The following is an 18,885-nucleotide window of genomic DNA, read 5'->3' as shown; positions in this document are numbered from 1 at the left end:
AGGTACTTTCTTTTGTAGGAACATCATTCAAATCTTAAAGTGTCTGTTTCTGCTTCATTTTTTGGTGCTGGTACTGGGGCTTGAACCGAGGGCCTGGGTTCTGTCTCTTAGCCTTTTCCAAAAACCTCAAGGCTTGGCCTTGTAGCCCTTGAGCCAAAGCTCCACCTCGGACCTTTTGGTAGCAAATTAATAAACCTCATGAACTTTTTTGCCCAAGCTAGCTTTGAAGTACTATCCTTGGATGTCAGATTCCTGAGTATCAAGGATTATAAGTTTGAGTGCCCATCTTGTGTTTATACATTTCTTTCTGGGAGAACATGGCTCTAAGTAAAGTTATATCCACATTATAGATAGGAAACAACCTTAGATTAACTAATATCCAGAATGAAAAATTACTTCTACGTGGCAGGGTTTCAACCCAGGCCAGTCAGCCCCTGCAATCCGAGCTCTATTTTGAGTTCAAGTTGGTGTTGCCACATTTGTTCTATTAGGTGCAAGTGGAGGGAGAAGACAAAGCCCCGGACATATGCTGCATACTTACGTAATCCTATCATTGCCCTGTAGAGGTTGAGACAGGCGTTGGACTCTTTCCCAGGCTGAGGTGGCTGGGGAGTACACGGGCTGGGATGGAAGAAGGTAAAGTGGGCAGGACCTGATGTGGGCTTAGGGTGTTGTACAGTAGGGTGCTTCTGTACACTGCAGAGTGTGACACTTGCCAGATGCCTGCTGTGCCCAGGGTAGAGACAGGGTGGCAGAGTTCAGTTCGATACACACCAAAGTGGCTACCAGTCAGGTAAGGGTTCTGTGTTGGAGGTCTGTGGGGTTCTCAACTAGTACAAGTCCATTTTCTCTGTCCACTGTCTCCTCATAAACACTCAGATGTAGCCTGCCTTCTTTTTGGGGGGCCTTTGCAAGCAACTGTCCAGTGGCTAAAAGCTCATGCTTCAAGGTAGCAATCTTTTCCAAGCTGTTTTATATCTTGTAAGTGGTACTACAGTTTGAACTCAGATCTCTTGCTTGCTGGGCAGGCCCGCTCACTGGAGCCACTCCCCCAAGCCCTTTTTGCATGGTTATTTTTCCAATAGAATCTTTTAATTTGTGCCTAGGTGAGCCTCCACTGCATTTCTGGTGTGCCTGGCGATGACAGCCACATCCGGCACGACCACGCCCAGCTTTAGCCTGTGAACTTTTTGCCAGGGCTGGTCTTGAACTACAGTTATCCTAATCTCACCTTCCCAAGTAACTAGGGTTAGACATGGGCTACCATGCCCAGGTAATGAATTCTTCTGAACACATATCTTAAGATAAATGTGTAAATAGGTGCGTGTAAAGCTCAATAATGCCTACTTTTAAAACTGGCAAATTTTACATCTAGGATGAAATCTATTTTGGTTAATTTTGTGTGTGTGTGTGTGTGTGTGTGTGTGTGTGTGTGTGTGTGTTACAGGGGTTTAAACTGGGGACATCACACTGACTGAAGCTTATTTATTTTTTGCAGGGCTGGGGATTGAATTCAGGGCCTCCAGCAAGCACAGCTATGTAAGCCACGCTTGCAGGCCTCTAGCCTCAATGTGTTTTTCTCGTAGGGTTTCCCGCTCGAGGCCAGGCTGGTCTTCCTATTTCTGCCACCCACCCCGGTACCCCGATGGATGATCACCCGACTGCCGTCAGGCCTGGCACTGCCCTTTCTCTCCCGGAAGGAACCCGGCAGCCCACTTCCAGCTCACCGCCGACCCCTGCGGTGCCTACCCCGATAAAAGCAGGGTGTACGGAGCACTGTCGGGCGCTGCGGCAACCGCCGGGCACAGCGAGGCCACCTGGGTTCCCGCTCACACGGCCCGAGCGTCCTGGGAAGGGAGCCGGGTTCCCGAGGCGCGCGCCCCGCCCCTTCCGCCCTGGGCCCCGCCCACAGGGCGAGGCCCCGCCCCCTTCCCCGGCCGCCGTTCGTCTCGCGTTCCAGAAGTTTGTCCCGTGCGCCGAGCCGTCCGCGCCTTCGCCGCTGCCATGGCGGCAGCTCCGCCGCTCTCCAAGGCCGAGTATCTGAAACGTTACCTGTCCGGGGCAGATGCTGGCGTCGACGGAGCCTCCGAGTCCGGTCGCAAACGGCGGAAAAAGCGTCCGAAACCTGGCGGGTCCGGCAGCAAGGGGTGAGTCGGCGCCGGCGGGGCGGGGCGGGGCGGGGCCCGGCGCCCCCTCACCCGGGCCGCGCCGCCCTGGGCCGCCAACCGCCGCCTCGGCCCCGGCCCCGGCCCCGACGCCCGGGCCCCGGCGCCCGCTCCCACTCCGCAGGCCCCGACCTCCGAGCAGCGTCCCCGTGGGCACCGCCGGGCTGTAACTGCCCTCGCTCTTTTCCCGCCGCGGAGCCTCCTTCCGGGGTTCCGTGCTGTGCCCCCCACTTCCCCCACCCCACCCCCCCCCCGCCAGGATGGGACTCCCTCAGAAGCCCCCTCTCCCTCTTTGGATTTTGAGGGCCCAGGGTTGGCCTGTGCAGCCCCCGGTACGACAGTGCCCCTTCCCGGTCACGTCTGCTACCACCTGACAGCCACGGCTAATGAAGGTGTGTACGGTTCCCGTCGGGGGTCCCGCCACCCCCTTCCCCCCTCAACACTACCTTCCGAGGAAATGGCCCAGCCGTGTTCAGTAGTGTCCCCCTCCCCTGGCTCCTCCAGCCGAAGCCTCAGAGTGACATGGCCCAAAGTAGGGTTTTTGCACGTACAGTTAAGGTGAGGCCAATAATACTCCAGTCGAGCAGGTGCCACATTCAGCGGCCGGCGTCCGTGTGAGAGGGAAGTCTGGACACGGGGAAGAAGGTAGCCTTGTGGAGGCGGATCGGACTGGGTTCGTGCTGCCACGGTCATCATCTGGCTGGGCCAGACAAAGCTCCTCCCCAGAAGGCTTCTTAGGGGACCTGGCCTTGTGGACACCCCTAATTTGGGGCCTGATTTCAGCCTCCGGCTCCCAGAACTATAGAGATAATACATTTCGGACCCTTGTCGTGCTTGTTTCTGGGCCATCCCTTCGGGAACAACACCCCATGAAGTCAAATAGTTCCAAAGAACGATCCCATTTATTTTTCCACTGCCAGTTTGATTCTTGACTTATTCTTGCCCCTGCCTCCTCCTTGAATGGATTCCTTGCAGATGGTGCCACACATTGAGAACAGTTTAGGGCTTGGCACTGATCAGAATGTGAATCCTAATCTTATACCTTTTTAGGCTGTGTGACCGAGCAAGATTTTTTTTTTTCTCTGAATCTCAGTATTTGAGCCTCCAAAATATTAAATAGTTGAATACAGATGTTGTATAGTTAGATAACTTCATGTTACAGTTCATCTGTGTAACATTCATTGAATACAGTTGTCCTTCAGTATCCTTGGTGGGGGGCCTGGTTCCTCAAATCCCCAGTATTTCTTGTTATACTAAATGGCACAGTATTCATATAAATATTAAGTTATCCTACGTTATCTCTAGCTGGTTATCCACAGATAAAATATTTTAAAAACCGAATTACCTCCAGATGACTTATAACATCTAAATCAGTATAGGTGTTGTGTCATGGTGGCTTTTACTGTATTATGAGGGACTTGTGACCAAAAGAAAATCTGTATCCAGTACATGTGCAGTTTTTTTTCCTGAATATTTTAAATCTGTGGTAAGTTGAGTTTTCACATGCAAAGCGCATTGATATGGAGTCAATACTTTCTACTTTCTTTGGCAGTTACCAAACAGTGTTGAGGAGACCTCTGTGAATAAGAATACTTTAGTCAGTGTGATGCAGTAATGCTCACCAGGAATCCCAGCACTTGGAAGGCAAAGAGATTTCAAGGTCAAGGCCAGCCTGGGCTACATAGTGAGACCCTGTCTCAAAACCAGTAGCCAGCTAACAAATAAATACTCTGGTCCCTGTTCATTAGAGTATATAGTTTAGTGGAAATAGAGGCTTTATATAGCTAATTGTACAAGTAATTGATTTCATTCTTTCATAAAAACATAAAAATATTCGAAGGCTATATAGTAGAGATTTTTAGTCCCAAGGAAGTTAAATTTGTGCTAGGACCAGGAGAATGAGTAAGAAGTTCCTGGTAAAGAATGAGAGGAATAGGCCTGATGGAAGGAACTACATCTGTGAAAGCTGACTTGGTAAAGAACTTGCCTCATTGTAGGCACCAACAAATGACCAGTAATAAGGTGAACTAAGCTAGCATTGGCATGGGATAAAGTTCATGTAGACAGGATCTGAACTATGGAGGATGTTGAACTTTATTTTAAAGCAGTAGGTAAGTCCTTAAACTCTCCCCTCTCAGGTCTTTTTGATCTTTTTATTGTTCCCATTTAGAATGCGAATTGTTGATGACGACGTGAGCTGGACGGCTATTTCTACCTCTGAGCCAGACAAGGAGGAGGAGGATGAGGATGGCGATTTGCCTGTGGTATGCTTCTTGTGGAAAACCCTTTGGTTAGGACTTGGAAATGTTGCGTGCCTGTCAGTCTTGTGCAGCACAGTGGAAGCATTAGCTTGCTAACTTGCTAGCTTGGTCAGTACCTTAGAGTCTTTCTCTGCAGGAGCATTTTGAGGGCGGAGCAAGAAAATATAGATGCAAAATACAGTGCCTTGCCTACAGTTACTCTGCAACTAGAATTCATTGTGTCAGCCATTCTTTATGCTAGCTCTCATGTGAGAAGAGATCTGAGTTAGGGTGGGGAGAAACAAGTTATAAGAGAGCTGATACGGGGCCAATAGAACTAAAGGCTTTCAAACGCTGTTCAAAAAGCAGTGGATTCTGGTAAGATAATGAGCTCTCTGGCAGAGGTTTTTAGTTGTTTCAGATAGTACAGAAAGGATTCTAATTTGCTTGGGTGTTGGGAGGATGTGAAATGAGGTCTTGTCTTGGAAGGTTCTGTGATTCCTGTGTACACCTGAATGACTTCCTTTGGTTTAGATTCAAGAAGACCTGTGAGACTGGGCCTATTGGCTTACTCTTGTAATCTCTGCTAGGAAATAGAAATTAGGGAGATTAAGTTCTTGGAAAAGAGTTAGTGAAACTACATCAAATAAACTGGGCATGGTGCTTATACCTGTAATCTGTTACCTTAGAGGCATAAGCAGGAGAATTACAGTCAAGGCTGGCCCTGGACAAAACCTTGAGATCCTATCTGAAAATAACTAAAGCATAAAAGAGCTAGGGAAATGGCTCAGGTGGTAGAGTACCTTATCTAGCAAGTATGAGGTCCTGAGTTCAAACCCCACCACCAAAACCCATCATTGTGACTACCCACACAGTAAGAAGGGTTTTATAGGACTTAAAGCCCTTTAAGTACTAGGGAAGATAGAGAAGCAGCCTGTTTTTACTGTGAATATAAAAGTAAAAGACTGAAAATAATTTTGGTTATGGCTTACATACAGTTTGTAATGAAAGAAATTAACCTGTGGAGGGAAATTGAGTAGCCAGCAAAAAATCTGCAATGAAGCCAGCATTGTGACAATCAGATGTTTATGGAGCAAACGTAACTAAGAACCACTGCATACTTCTGTGACCACTTCTGTATGGGTGTGTGTGCACTGTTTGTGCCTTCAGGTTCTTGGTACAGCCAACTTTCTTGGCTGGAGTCCCTGTTGTTCTCATCATAGTGTCCGTACTCCCACAGGTGGCTGAGTTTGTGGATGAGCGTCCAGAGGAGGTAAAGCAGATGGAGGCCTTTCGTTCCAGCGCTAAATGGAAGCTTCTGGGAGGTGAGTTCCAAAAATAGATAAATCTAAATTCCCATTTATAAGATGGGTCTTTTTCCCTTGTACATTTTTCTTCTAGAGGAATGCATAGATTATATGAAGAATCATGTGTGTCATGAACTCTGAAAGATAACAGTGGGAAAAAGAACTCAGGACTTTTGGAAGTGGTAAGACATAGGAAGTTAGAGACCATGTTTTTGGTGTTCGGGATATGAGGACAGATTGTGACTCATTTGGGACCTTTATCTACTCTTCTGACCGAGGCTAGGAGAGTACTTGGTATAGCATTAGGACCGTAGGGAGAGTCTACAAGGAATAGTTTGGATGCCTTGGCTATTTTCTATCCTTTCAAGGACCAAGGTTTTTGTCCTTTTTTAGTTTGTGAGTGAATTTCTCTGCTCTGTTAATATTGGCATTTTTCTATTATATTCTGTGCTGCTTGCCCACTCTAGATCCTATATACCTAGGTTACTGTCTCACTCTTTCTTTTTTTTTTTTTGGCTAGTCTTTGGGCTTGGACTCAGTTCCTGGGTGCTGTCCTGGGGCTTCCCCCCACCCCCCCCCCACCCCAAGGCTGGTGCTCTACCACTGGAGCCACAGCTCCACTTGCAGCTTTTTGGTGGTTAATTGGCCATAAGAGTCTCATGGACTTTCCTGCTCAAGCTGGCTTCAAATCTCGGTCCTCAGATCTCAGACTCCTGTGTAGATAGGATTACAGGTGACAGCCACCAGCTTGGCCCCATTCAGCTTTTTATTTGTATTTGAGTTCCCCAGGAACTCAGTAGTAAGAACTTGAGGGAGAGGAGGAACTAGAATTTAGTTATGTCCTGATGCTAAAAACATTTTTACTCTATTAAGTCTTAAGCTACATATTGTTTCCTCAGCTACATATTTTTAAAGATTGCACATGGGTGCTGGAATCAAACAAACCTGGATATAAATGTTTACTTCTGCATCATATATTAGCAACATGGCTTTGCAAATTTTTCTGAGTATATAAAATGGGGATAACAGAATATCCTAGGCTTGTCATGAGAATTGAGTAATCTGTGTGACATATGGGTAAGTGATCAGTTTTTTCTGGTGATTCCTTCAGCCCCCCTTCCCCCTACAAGGGGTGTTAAGACATGGACTAAATGTTCAACAGTGTTTCCTTATGGTGTTCAGGCAACTTTTGTTTTTTGAAAGAAGACTGAGTAAAGACTATGTTATGTAGGATAAATATCAGCAGGAGCCACTTACGAGGAGCCCTTTACAAACTAGAAAGAAAGAAGATTGAAAGTTAGAAGATGGGCTCTTGGCTGTCACCTTATTTTAGTAGCTATAGTCACTTCGTCAGAGCCTTCGTCTTCATGTCTGTAAGAGGAGGATGTCTGCTATGTTTATTTTAAAGGATATTGCATCAAAAATTCAATTTAAATGCTTTGCAGATTGATGACTTGGTAGACAAACGAGGAATTGTTCTCAAGATATCCAGAGGTCTGGCTTGCTGTAGCTAAGCAAGAGCCATGTAGATCATTTGCACTTCCTGAGTAACTCTGAGACGTTTGCTGCTGGGACATCTTGTGGAACTGGGGGGAAGTGGACAGAACATTTCTTGGCATCTGATGACCTGCTTTTGTTTTTAGGCCACAATGAAGACCTACTCTCACATGGACATTTCCATCACGACACCCCAGATCCGTCTCCTCCTAGGAGGGTCCGTCACGACACCCCAAGTCCATCTCCTCCTAGGAGGGTCCGTCACGACACCCCAAGTCCATCTCCTCCTAGGAGGGTCCGTCACGACACCCCAGATCCGTCTCCTCCTAGGAGGGTCCGTCATGACACCCCAGATCCGTCTCCTCCTAGGAGGGTCCGCCATGACACCCCGGATCCGTCTCCTCCTAGGAGGGTCCGTCATGACACCCCAAGTCCATCTCCTCCTAGGAGGGTCCGTCATGACACCCCAAGTCCATCTCCTCCTAGGAGGGTCCGTCACGACACCCCAGATCCGTCTCCTCCTAGGAGGGTCCGCCATGACACCCCAGATCCGTCTCCTCCTAGGAGGGTCCGCCACGACACCCCGGATCAGTCTCCTCCTAGGAGGGTCCGTCACGACACCCCGGATTCATCTCCTCCTAGGAGGGTCCGTCACGACACCCCAAGTCCATCTCCTCCTAGGAGAGTCCGCCATGACTCCTCAGATGCTTTGCTCCCCAGGAAGCCCCATCGTAATTCTTCAGGTGTATCTCCTAGGAGAAGCCATCATGGTTCCTCAGGTATCCCTTCCCCCAGAAGGGCCCACAATTCCCATGATGCATCTCAACCTCGGAGGACTCTTGACTCCTCAGATACACGGCATCTCAAGAGGACCCGCCACGACTCTCCTGATTTGGCATCTAAAGTCACTCATTCACTGCCCAGAACCCAAAGTAGTAAGGCTTCAAAAAGCACCTCTAGCAGGACTTCTCCACACCGGAAGGAGCTAGAACCCTCTGAGTCCTCTCACTCCAAGAGCAGAAAATATGAATATGACCGGGACCTTTCTCCTCCTCGAAAGAAGCAAGCAAAATCCCATTTTGGAGATAAGAAGCAGATTGATTCTAAAGGTAAGTACATGGCTGTCCGCGGGAGAGATTTAATCACTGGGAGCTTGCCTTTGAATCTTTGCTGATACGAATTTCTTTGGAAAAGTTTTGAAAAATAAAGACTGAGCTTAAAAGACTTAGAAAGTTAGTGGTAGAGAGGAAATGTGTTTGTTTGGGCTCTACAGGGGTTTGAAATCAGGACCGCATACTTGCTGGGCAGGTACTCTACCATTTGAGCCACACCTCCAGACCTGTTTTTCATTAGTGGTTTTTAAGATAGGATCTTGCTTCCTGTCTGCTGAACACCTGGGTCTCAATCTGCCTAATTTAGGCTTCTGGAGTTTTGAGATGACTGGAACTTGCCACCTTGTCTAGCTTCCCTCTTTTGAGATAGAGTCTTACAGACTTTTCTTCCTAGAACTGCAATCCTCCTGATCTCAGCTTCCCACATAGGTTGGTATGACAGGTATAGGCCACTACTCCCCAGATGTGGTTTGAGAAGAGGTCCAGCAAACTTTGCTGCTTGGGATTGCCTTGAACTGTGATCTTCTCATTCTTAGCCAAGTAGCTAGTAGGTGAAAGTTTTTTTTGTTTTTGCCAGTCCTGGGCCTTAGACTCAGGGTCTGAGCACTGTCCCTGGCTTCTGTTTTTCCTCAAGGCTAGCACTCTGCCACTTGAGCCACAGCGCCACTTCTGGCCGTTTTCTATATATGTGGTGCTGGGGAATCGAACCCAGGGCTTCATGTATACGAGGTGAGCACTCTTGCCACTAGGCCATATTCCCAGCCCTAGGCAAAAGTTTTTTGTTTTTTTTTTAATTTTATTAATTGGACATAATTTTTTTACAAGGTGTTGTGCAAAGAGGGTGCAGTTAGATAGTAGGGCAGTGTGTACATTTCTTATGATATCTTACAACCTGTTTTTCTATTCCTTGTCTAGGTCAGGTTGACATATATGCAATATACAATGTATCAAGAACATATACAGTATTCACAGACTTGGTCTCTACTGTCTCTCCGTCTCCCTTTGTTAACAGTCATATATCAAGGAGATCATGCCCCTTTGTTTTCTGTGTTCTAGGCTTGTCTCGCTCAACATTATTTGTTCGAGTTCTGACCATTTCCCTGCGAATAACAGTATTTCACCATTCCTAATCGCTATGTAGTATTCCATTGTGTATAAGTACCATATTTTTTGGATCCATTCGTCTGTGGAGGGGCATCTGGGTTGTTTCCATATTTTAGCTATTGTGAATTGTGCCGCGATAAACATGGTAGTACAAATGCCTTTTTGATATCTTGGATTTTGCTGTTTAGGATAGATGCCTAGGAGTGGTATGGCTGGGTCATAGGGTAGGTCTATATTGAGCTTTTTGAGAAACCTCCATACTGTTCTCCAAAGTGGTTGTACTAATTTGCACTCCCACCAACAATGGAGAAGGGTTCCTCTTTCCCCACAGCCCCTCCAGCATTTGTTGTTTCCTGAGTTCAGAGTATAGGCCATTCTTACTGGGGTGAGGTGGTATCTCAGGGTTGTTTTTATTTGCATTTCCTTTACTAGCAGGGATGTTGAGCATTTCCTCATATGTTTCTTTGCCATTTTTATATCTTCTCTTGTGAAGTCTCTCTTTAGCTCTTTTGCCCATTTCCTAATAGGTTTATTGGGCTTGGAGGGGCTTAGTTTTTTGAGTTCTCTGTAGATGACAGATATCAGGCCTTTGTCTGTTGCTGTGCTGGTAAATATCCTTTCCCATATCGTTGGCTGTCTTTCTATTTTGGTGGCTATGTCCTTAGCTGTGCAGAAACTTTTTAATTTGTAGTAGTCCCATTTGTCGAGTCTTTCTCCTATTTGTTGTGCCCCTGGGACTCTATTCAGGAAGTTCCTTCCTGTGCCTATAAGTTCTAGTGTCTTTCCTACTCTGTCCTTCAGTAGTTTCAAGGATTCAGGTCTGATGTTGAGGTCCTTGATCCATTTTGAGTTGATCTTGGTGCATGGTGATAGGCTTGGGTCTACTTTGAGTTTTCTAGGCAAAAGTTTTTATATGTCCTTTCATTTACTCTTTCTGCCTCATGTGAAAGTACTACATATTGTTGCAGAAACTTTAGTATGTATAGAAATGTTGTAGAGAAACAAAGTGTGGCACAAAGTTCTGTCATTCAGAAGACATCATTGGTAGTGTCGTATGTAGCCAGTGGCCCTCAGATCTCTTTTGCTGCATATTTTTGGTATGGTTAAGCCTACTTCGGCAGAACATGCAAGTTTTGCATATAATCTTACCTGCTGTCTTCACTTAACAGTTCTTCAAGTCTGCAGAAAGTTATATGTCAATATAATTATTAATGGTGTTACAGCCCATAAGTTTAACTAACAATTCCCTAATATTGTTTGCTTTTGATTATTTCTAAGTTTATCCTTTTATAATTCTTTAGCAAAGATTGGACATAAACTGTTGGCCTTGTTTTGGACTTTTTGCTCATCTACTTCTGTATAGATCTGGAAGTTTAATTACGTTTAGATAGGTTTCCTAGATAGCTAAAATGTTGATTTTAGGTCAGAAAGTACAGATGTGTCTGAAACTGTTGATACTCACTGCAGATTGCCTTTTGGAAGGTGAATTGTGATACGCCTATCTACGAGGCAAGCACTTTTTGCCACTGGGCCATATCCCCAGCATACTCTTATCTAGAACTTAGGCCTATGCAGTGAGTTTTTTTTTTTTAAAAACTCTATCTTGTTCCTAGATAGTATTTTTATTTATTTATTTATTTTAACAATTTTATGGATTTTTTTTGTGTGTGTGTGCCAGTCCTGGGGCTTGAATTGCAGGCCTGGGTATCAAGGCCCAAGGCTATCTCTACCACTTAAGCCACAGCTTCACTTCCAGGATCTTGATAGTTAATTGGAGAGAAGAGTCTCATGAACTTTCCTGCCTTGGCTGGCCTCCTGAATAGCTAGGATTATAGGCATGAGTCACATGGGGCTGGGTGGGATGGCTCATACCTATAATCCGAGCTACTCAGGAGGATGAGATATAAGGATCATGGTTCAAAGCCAGCCTGGGTGGGAAAGTCCTTGAGACTCTTATCTCCAGTTAAGTACCAGAAAACTGGAAATGGGGCTGTGGCTCAAGTGTTAAGAGTACTAGCTTTGAGCAAAAGAGCTCAGGGACAGTGCCTGGCCCTGAGTTCAAGCCCCATGACCTACAAAAGAAGAAAAGGAATTTCTCAGGACTTTTTTGCCTGGGCTGGCTTTGTACCTCGATCCTCAGATTCCAGCCTCCTGAGTTTACAGGCATGAGCTACTGTCACTTGACAGTATATTTATTTTTAAATTAAAATACTTTGTAGTCTATGAATGAAACATTTGGAGTGTGTTTCTGTCTTTTGGCGCACCGTAGAGGCCTGACTCCATGTTTTTCCCGTTCTGTTGTGTAGTTGGGGGTTTTAAGTGTGGCATAGATGAGTGTGTTGAGATCTCACATGTCAGTCTCAAAGTCCATATCCTGCTTACTGGTTTTTAAAAGTTGTCTCTGATTTTGTTTCCTTGTCATCTGTATTTTTGTTTAGTTGTAGTTCTTCACAAGAAAACTAAATATTGTAACCTAGTGTGACAAGTTCTTTTTTATTTTTTCAAGTAAAAAGATGGATTTATTGGGGAAGTAAAAAGTATACTGACCGGCCAGGGTCATGGCCCAGATTCGGGAGCTGGAACCGCAACTGTAGAAAGCAGGCTGGCCGGCCAGGGCCACAGCCCAGACTTGGGAGCTGGGACCACGCGCCCCAGGCCATGCTTGGGGTTGGGTTATAAAGGCAAACGCCACATGGACACGCTCTTTTTTAAAGATGCTTTAAGGATAATTTTTTCCTTTTTTTTTCTTTTGGTGGTGTTAGAAATTAAAGCTTGAGTCTTACACTGCTAGACAAGCACTCTGCCACTTAGCTGCATTCCCAATGCTAATGTATATTCTTTAATTTCTAGATTCCTCTTTCCAGCCATAGGATAGTTCATATAAGTCCTCACCTAGAGTCAGACTTTAGATTCTTCTTCCTACCTAGGTGACTTTCAGAAAGATTCAGATCTTTCTCCTCCACGGCACAAACAAAAGCCAGCCCATCAGGATTCTGATTCAGATTTGTCACCTCCACGGAACAGACCAAGACACCAAAACTCTGATTCTGATCTCTCGCCACCAAGGAGGAAACAGAAGACCAAATCTTCGGATTCTGATCTGTCTCCACCTCGAAGGAGTCAGCCTACTGCAAAGAAGGTATGAATATCCTACTTTGATGGGCACGGCCATATTTGTTTATTTTCTCCTTCTCTTCCTCTTTTCCCTTCTCTTGGAATTAGACTAAGGCGCGGTGGGGTCACTCCCCGCCACCTGCGAGTGGCTTGGGCTGACTGTTTAGGATTGGGGGGTCCTTCCAGTGGGCTAGGGTCAAGTCTAGGGGGCTAGATGGTACATTACCCATGGCTCTGGTCAGGTGTTCAATCCAGACAGCTACAAAAAACACAACAATTACAACAACAGAAAAGGTACCAAACACATATGTTAGGCCGTTATCATCTTTGCATGATTCTTTCCTGTTTTTAGCTTTTTACAAGTCCCAGAGAATCAAACTGAAGTAAATCTGAATAAAATGGGTCTTCTGGAACTTTCTGAAGGCAGAAGTGACTAACAAGTTTTCACTTGTTCATGTCTTCTGTTGTTATTTTTATTATATAATCTGAAATTTGAGAACCATAGGTTAGACTTTGTGCTTTAAAGAGAGTATTTCATTCGTCAGGTCTTTGTTAGAGGGCTCCGAGCTTGATGCTGGTTTATAATGGGCTGCCTGGAAAGTGAGTCATGGTGCATCTGGCAGGACCTACAGATCCTTACCTTTTCTTTGATGTATTCATGGTTTGATGGCACTATTAGAATAAGAGTCTATGAAGTTAAAGTTCTTCTTTTCTATGTTGTGAGTCATGCAGTCCACAATCAGGATATAAAGCTAATAGTTTTGATTATTGCTGATCTCTAGGTAAAAATGTAGACTCCTGAGCCTCTAAATTACCTAATTGATGGTGGATGTTCTGTTTTCCATTGCAACAGGCTACCCATATGTATTCTGGGGCCAAAGCTGGGTTGGTGTTAACTGGCATTCAGCAAGAGCAGCAAGAACTCCAGAAACGGGACCAAAGAACCATAGCATTTGAAGGTAAAAATGGGAAAGAGGCAATTTAGGCTGATATACCTGCTCCTCCTCCCCCTCTACCCCCTCTACCAACACCAGCACTACTTCTTTTTCCTCCTTTTTCTTTTAATATTGCCTATTGTGCCTGGTTTTTTTTTACTTTTATTTACTGTTATAGCTCTTTTTATTTTGAAAGGGTTTTTTTCGGCAGTACTGGGATTTGAACTCGGAGCTTGTCACTTGCTGTGCAGTCCTTCTACCACTTGAGCCATGTCCCCGGTCTTTTAAATTTAGTTATTTTCCGATAGAATTTTGTGTTTTTGTCTGGGCTGGCCATGGACCACAATCTTGCTTGTGCCTTTCATGTAATGGTGAGATACCGCGCCCAGCTTTAGTTCTTGTGTGTGTGTGTGTGTGTGTGCGCGCGTGTGCACGCTTGTGTGCGTGTGCATGTGTGCACGTGTGCGTGTGTGCATGTGCACCTGTGTGCACGCACACTGGTACTGGGACTTGGACTCACGGCCTCAAGCTCTTGCTTGACTCAAGTTTTTGCCTATGGCTGGCACTCTACCACATAGCCACATTTACATTTCTGGCTTCTTTCTGGGTAATGGGAGATCAGAGTGTCTTGGAGTTATCTGCCCTGTTGGCTCCAAATTGCATTCCTTAGATCTTGGCCTCCTGAGAAGCTAGGATTGTGGACATGAGCCACTCGTGCCCAGCTAGCTCTAGTTTTACTGGATAAAGTGGTTCTCGTTCCTTGAATAGTGTCAGTTGTCCACCCCTTTCTCAAAGTATCCTTAGATGTCAACAGGTGCTACTTGATCTCTGGCTGCAAAAATGTGTATGCATCCACATCCCCAACAGTCAGATCATCCACTGGAATATTATTTCGGATTTTGATACCTGGTACTTATCTTAAAAAGTATTATTTTTCTTTTCAGCTGAATTTCAGTTTGCTGAACCTGTGTTTCGAGACAAGTTTGGTCGTAAGACTAACATGAAACTGGAGCGTTTAGAGCAAAGGAGAAAAGCAGAAAAAGACTCAGAACGAGATGAACTGTATGCCCAGTGGGGAAAAGGGTAAGGGCACCACAGACAGAGAAAACAAGTCTGCAGGGACTAGAGCATGTTCTTTCTCTGCTCTTCTTTAGTGCTGTTACCTGGCATGAACTGAATTTCCTTCCTACAGTATATTTTCCACTCCTGGTTTATATTGTGGGAATTCACCCGTGTGGCTTAGGCTACTACGAAGAGGAAGTTCTGCCCATGGAACAGTGCTCTGCGTGTGAGTGTAGTAGAGGAATTGCCAAACAGGCTTCTCTTTTTGTCGTCCAGTCTTGCCCAGAGCCGCCAACAGCAACAAAATGTGGAGGATGCAATAAAGGAGATGCAAAAACCTCTGGCCCGCTATATTGATGATGAAGATCTGGATCGGATGCTACGAGAACAGGAAAGAGAGGGGGACCCTATGGCCAACTTCATCAAGAAGAATAAAGCCAAGGAGAATAAGAATAAAAAAGGTAAGAGATGTGGAAATCCTCAGAGCTAGAGGTGACCTAGTGGAGAGAGTTAGGATGCCTGTACACGTTTTTGTACGGAGCGGGCTGCCTCACACAACTGTGACGTTTATTTATGTAGTGAGTGAGTGGGTGAGTGGAGTGAATGAGTGGGTGGGTGGGTGCCGATTACTGGTCCTTGAACTCAGGGCCTGACTGCTGTCCCTTAGCTTTTTGCCCAAGACTGACATTCTGCCACTTGAGTCACAGCTTCACTTCCTGCATTTTGGTGGTTAATTGAAAAAGAGTCTCAGGCTCTCCTGCCAGGGGTGGCTTTGAACTGTGATCCTGAGATTACAGTTGCTAGATTACAGGCATGGGGCACTCCTGTCCTGGCCAGTTGTAACTTTGTGTCGGGGAGTTTAGAATCAATTCAGTAAGGATTTATACAAAGAAATTTTTTTTTCTCCATTGCCATCCAACTCTGAATTAATCTGCACAGATAGCTAACGTCTTTTTCATTCTTTCCTTAGAAAAGCCTCGCTACAGTGGCCCAGCACCTCCTCCCAACAGATTCAATATCTGGCCTGGATATCGCTGGGATGGCGTGGACAGGTAATTCTACTTCTTACAGTTTGGTTTCTTTTCCAGCTGGTTCTGATTTTCTTTACTATTCTTAAGTCACTCTACGCTCATCTTCTTTGTCTCCTGTAATCATGAAGTGAAATATTTGCTTTACTTGCTTCTATTTCTGAGGTCTACACGTCCTATTCATGTTTGGAACATTCCTTCTCTCTCTGTTTTCTTTTTTAAATACTTTAAATAGTTTTGTACAAGGCTGGGCATCAGTGGCTCATGCCTGTAAGCTGAGCTATTCAGGAGGGTGGGATCTGAGGATTGAGGTTCAAAGCTAACTCAAGCAAGGAAGTCTGTAAGACTTGTATCTCCATTTAGCTCCCCAAAGCTGGAAGTGGTGCAGTGGCTCAAAGTGGAAGAGCACTAGCCTTGAGCACAAAGGCTTAGGGACAGTGCTCAGGCCTTGAGTTAAAGCTGCAGGACCAGCACCAAAAATAATAATAAAAGTTCTGTACAAAGAATTGGTGTGGGGCTGGGGATATGGCCTAGTGGCAAGTGTGCTTGCCTCCCATACATGAAGCCCTGGGTTCAATTCCCCAGCACCACATATATAGAAAATGGCCAGAAGTAGCGCTGTGGCTCAAGTGTCAGAGTGCTAGCCTTGAGCAAGAAGAAGCCAGGAACAGTGCTTAGGCCCTGAGTCCAAGCCCCAGGACTGGCCAAAAAAACAAACAAAACAAAACAAAACAAAGAATTGTTGTGCTCCAGATTGGGTACCTTTGTTTTGATGATTAATCACTTCTAATATTTTTTGAAGTTTAGAGATGAATGGTGGCTTACGGTCTGAAGTTTTCCATATGTTGTACCTTTAAAGTGTAGTGCTTGAACTCTAATTCTACTCATTGTTTTAGGAGTACTGTCATACAGATCTCTTCCATGTCATCTGTTCACTATGAGTGTCTGTACTCAGGTAGCCTGACTTCCTCTCCAAGCTGAACAAGTCCTCATTCTGTTTCTGTGCCATACCGTGAATATTACTACTGTGGTTTATGCAGTTTGTTTATTTTACAGTTATGGGGATTGAATCTAGGGCCTTGTGTATTCTAGGCAGGTGCTCTACCACTGAGCTACAACCACATCCCAGTGCTTTTTATTTTAACAATTGTTAAAAGGTCTATTTCCTTCTTTAGTCTGTGAGTTTATACGGACAGGTGCTTTGTCACATTCATTTTTGTACAATGCCTGCCACAGTGTCTTAAAATCTAGTAAGAATTTAGTTAGTGTTTATTTAGTGAATGGATAAGTTATAAGATGTAGATGTTAGCTGGGAGTGGGCCTTTTTTAGAGGGTGGCAATAGTTTGAAAAAACTATTAGAATAAGAGAGGGTTCTGAGCAAGGGTTAGAGGAGGATAATTTATGTATTTTGTTTTTTGATTCTGTTGTATATGCCTTAAATGTCTTCACATAATTGCCTTTTCTTCACATTCATTATAGCGTGTACGGTCCAGTTCAAGGTTCTGGCTGATTAGTGTGTCTCTTTTGATTACAGATCCAATGGGTTTGAACAGAAGCGCTTTGCCAGGCTTGCCAGCAAGAAGGCAGTGGAGGAACTTGCCTACAAGTGGAGTGTTGAGGACATGTAATTCTCTGAGCCTGTGTGGGTGTTATGGGTTGTGGTAGCATGGGACAGCCAGACATCCAGCCCCGGCTGCCAGTTTGACACAGAAGAATGTTAGAGACCTGACCTTTTGGTGCACCAGCACTGTCTCTGGGTAACTTTCATAGGAATAAGTGATTTCTACATACCAGGGTTTGTTCTTGGCTAGGCTCTTTCTTTTCCACTTTAAAATAAACATATTTATTTTTTTAAAAGCATTTCCTAACTGGTTATTTTGTTAGGGGAAGAATGTTAACTAATATTGTACCCCTGGGAGAATCTTGGATTTTTCATTAATCTAGCAAGCAATGTGTAAAAACTTTCTTGTGTTAGATCTTTTTTGTTTTTGTTTTTGTTTTCTTTTTTGCCAGTCCTGGGGCTTGGACTCAGGGCCTGAGCACTGTCCCTGGCTTCTTTCAAGGCTAGCACTCTGCCACTTGAGCCACAGCGCCACCTGTGGCCGTTTTCTATATATGTGGTGCTGGGGAATTGAACCCAGGGCTTCATGTATGGGAGGCAAGCACTCTTGCCACTAGGCTCTATTCCCAGCCCCCCCCCTTTTTTTTTTTTTAGAAAATAATTAGTACTAGACTTAGGAATGTTGTTGGAAACATAGCATGATAAAGATAGTGTAGTAAGAACAGGTTAGTGGCACTTAGAAAATTAGCTTATTTTATATAAAGACACAAATAAACTTGGAGCTGAGTGCCGGTGGATCACACCTGTAATCCTAGCTACCTGGGAGGCTGACATCTGAGAATTACAGTTCGAAGCCTGCCTGGGCAGGAAAGTCCCCATGAGACTCTTATCTCCAACAAACCACTCCAAAAATAATAAAAAAAAAATTCCAAAACAACCCAGAAATGGCACTGTGGCTCAAGTGGTCGAGTGCTGGCCTTGAGCACAAAGAGGCTCAGGAACAGTGCCCAGGCCCTGAGTTCAAGCCCCACAATGACAAGAAAAAAACAACAACAAACTTGGATCCTTACTTTCCTACCATGTAAAACAAAACCAAACTCAAGTGTTTTAAAAGCCTAAATAAGATACAACTAAGTGAAACTAGTTAGATGTTGGGCCAGTGGAGGTTCTAGGTTTGATCCCCAGCAACAGCAAGTAGTAACAATAAAGTGAAAAGCAGTAGGAACAAATGAATATTTTTGTTTTCATTAGATTTTTTTTTTTTTTTTTGCCAGTCCTGGGGCTTGAACTCAGGGTCTGGCAGCTGTCCCTGAGCTTTTTTGGTCAATGCTAGTTAATGCTACCACTAGAGCCACAGCTCCACTTCTACCCTTTTTTTTTTCTTTTGGTAGTTAATTGGAGATAAGTCTTAATGTGCTTTCCTGCCTGGGCTGGCTTTGAACCTCGATCCTCAGATCTCAGCCTCCTGAACTATAATTACAGGCTTGAGCCATGGGTGCTTGGCAAAAATGTATTTTCTTAAAGATTATTTTTTGAATAATATCCAAAGCACAGCCTAAAAGCCTAGCTTGATTACTTCATAATGAAAGACTTTTCTCTTGGTGGTGGTGGTCCTGAGGTTTGAACTTAGGGTCTTTGTGCTAGCTAGGCAGGTGCTTTACTACTTCAGCTCCATCCTCAGTTCCCATAATGAAGGATTTTCTATTCATCAAAGCAGCTCATTGTTAAAAATGGCTATGGTTAGAAGAAAATAAAACTA

At 44.8% G+C, this 18,885-nt stretch overlaps 1 protein-coding gene across 2 annotated transcripts; it reads left to right on the top strand.

Annotated features, from left to right (window-relative positions):
• The first annotated feature begins 1,944 nt into the window (after positions 1 to 1,944).
• Bud13 (BUD13 homolog) lies at positions 1,945 to 17,425 on the top strand. Of its 2 annotated transcripts, none has more exons than XM_048343889.1 (10): positions 1,945 to 2,147; positions 4,336 to 4,429; positions 5,646 to 5,730; positions 7,356 to 8,318; positions 12,353 to 12,564; positions 13,393 to 13,498; positions 14,419 to 14,557; positions 14,813 to 14,997; positions 15,507 to 15,588; positions 17,100 to 17,425. In XM_048343889.1, the coding sequence occupies exons 1-10, from the start codon at positions 2,005 to 2,007 to the stop codon at positions 17,191 to 17,193; spliced, it is 2,103 nt and encodes a 700-aa protein (XP_048199846.1). In that variant the 5' UTR covers positions 1,945 to 2,004; the 3' UTR covers positions 17,194 to 17,425. The 2 variants fall into 2 exon arrangements, with proteins under 2 accessions (XP_048199846.1, XP_048199845.1); XM_048343888.1 differs by having other exon boundaries at positions 13,390 to 13,498.
• Positions 17,426 to 18,885: the final 1,460 nt, after the last annotated feature.

Source organism: Perognathus longimembris, chromosome 3, assembly GCF_023159225.1.
Source record: "Perognathus longimembris pacificus isolate PPM17 chromosome 3, ASM2315922v1, whole genome shotgun sequence".
NCBI lineage: Eukaryota > Metazoa > Chordata > Mammalia > Rodentia > Heteromyidae > Perognathus > Perognathus longimembris.
Note: the sequence above shows the minus strand (reverse complement) of the source record. Positions and strands in the feature narration are given on the sequence as shown.

Excerpts from the sequence above, each read along its gene's own strand:
- Bud13 (XM_048343888.1), top strand. The coding sequence starts at position 2,005 with ATGGCGGCAGCTCCGCCGCTCTCCAAGGCCGAGTATCTGAAACGTTAC. Across the intron at positions 4,430-5,645 it reads AGGATGGCGATTTGCCTGTG|GTGGCTGAGTTTGTGGATGA; the intron begins GTATGCTTCTTG and ends GTACTCCCACAG. Across the intron at positions 15,589-17,099 it reads CGCTGGGATGGCGTGGACAG|ATCCAATGGGTTTGAACAGA; the intron begins GTAATTCTACTT and ends TTTTGATTACAG.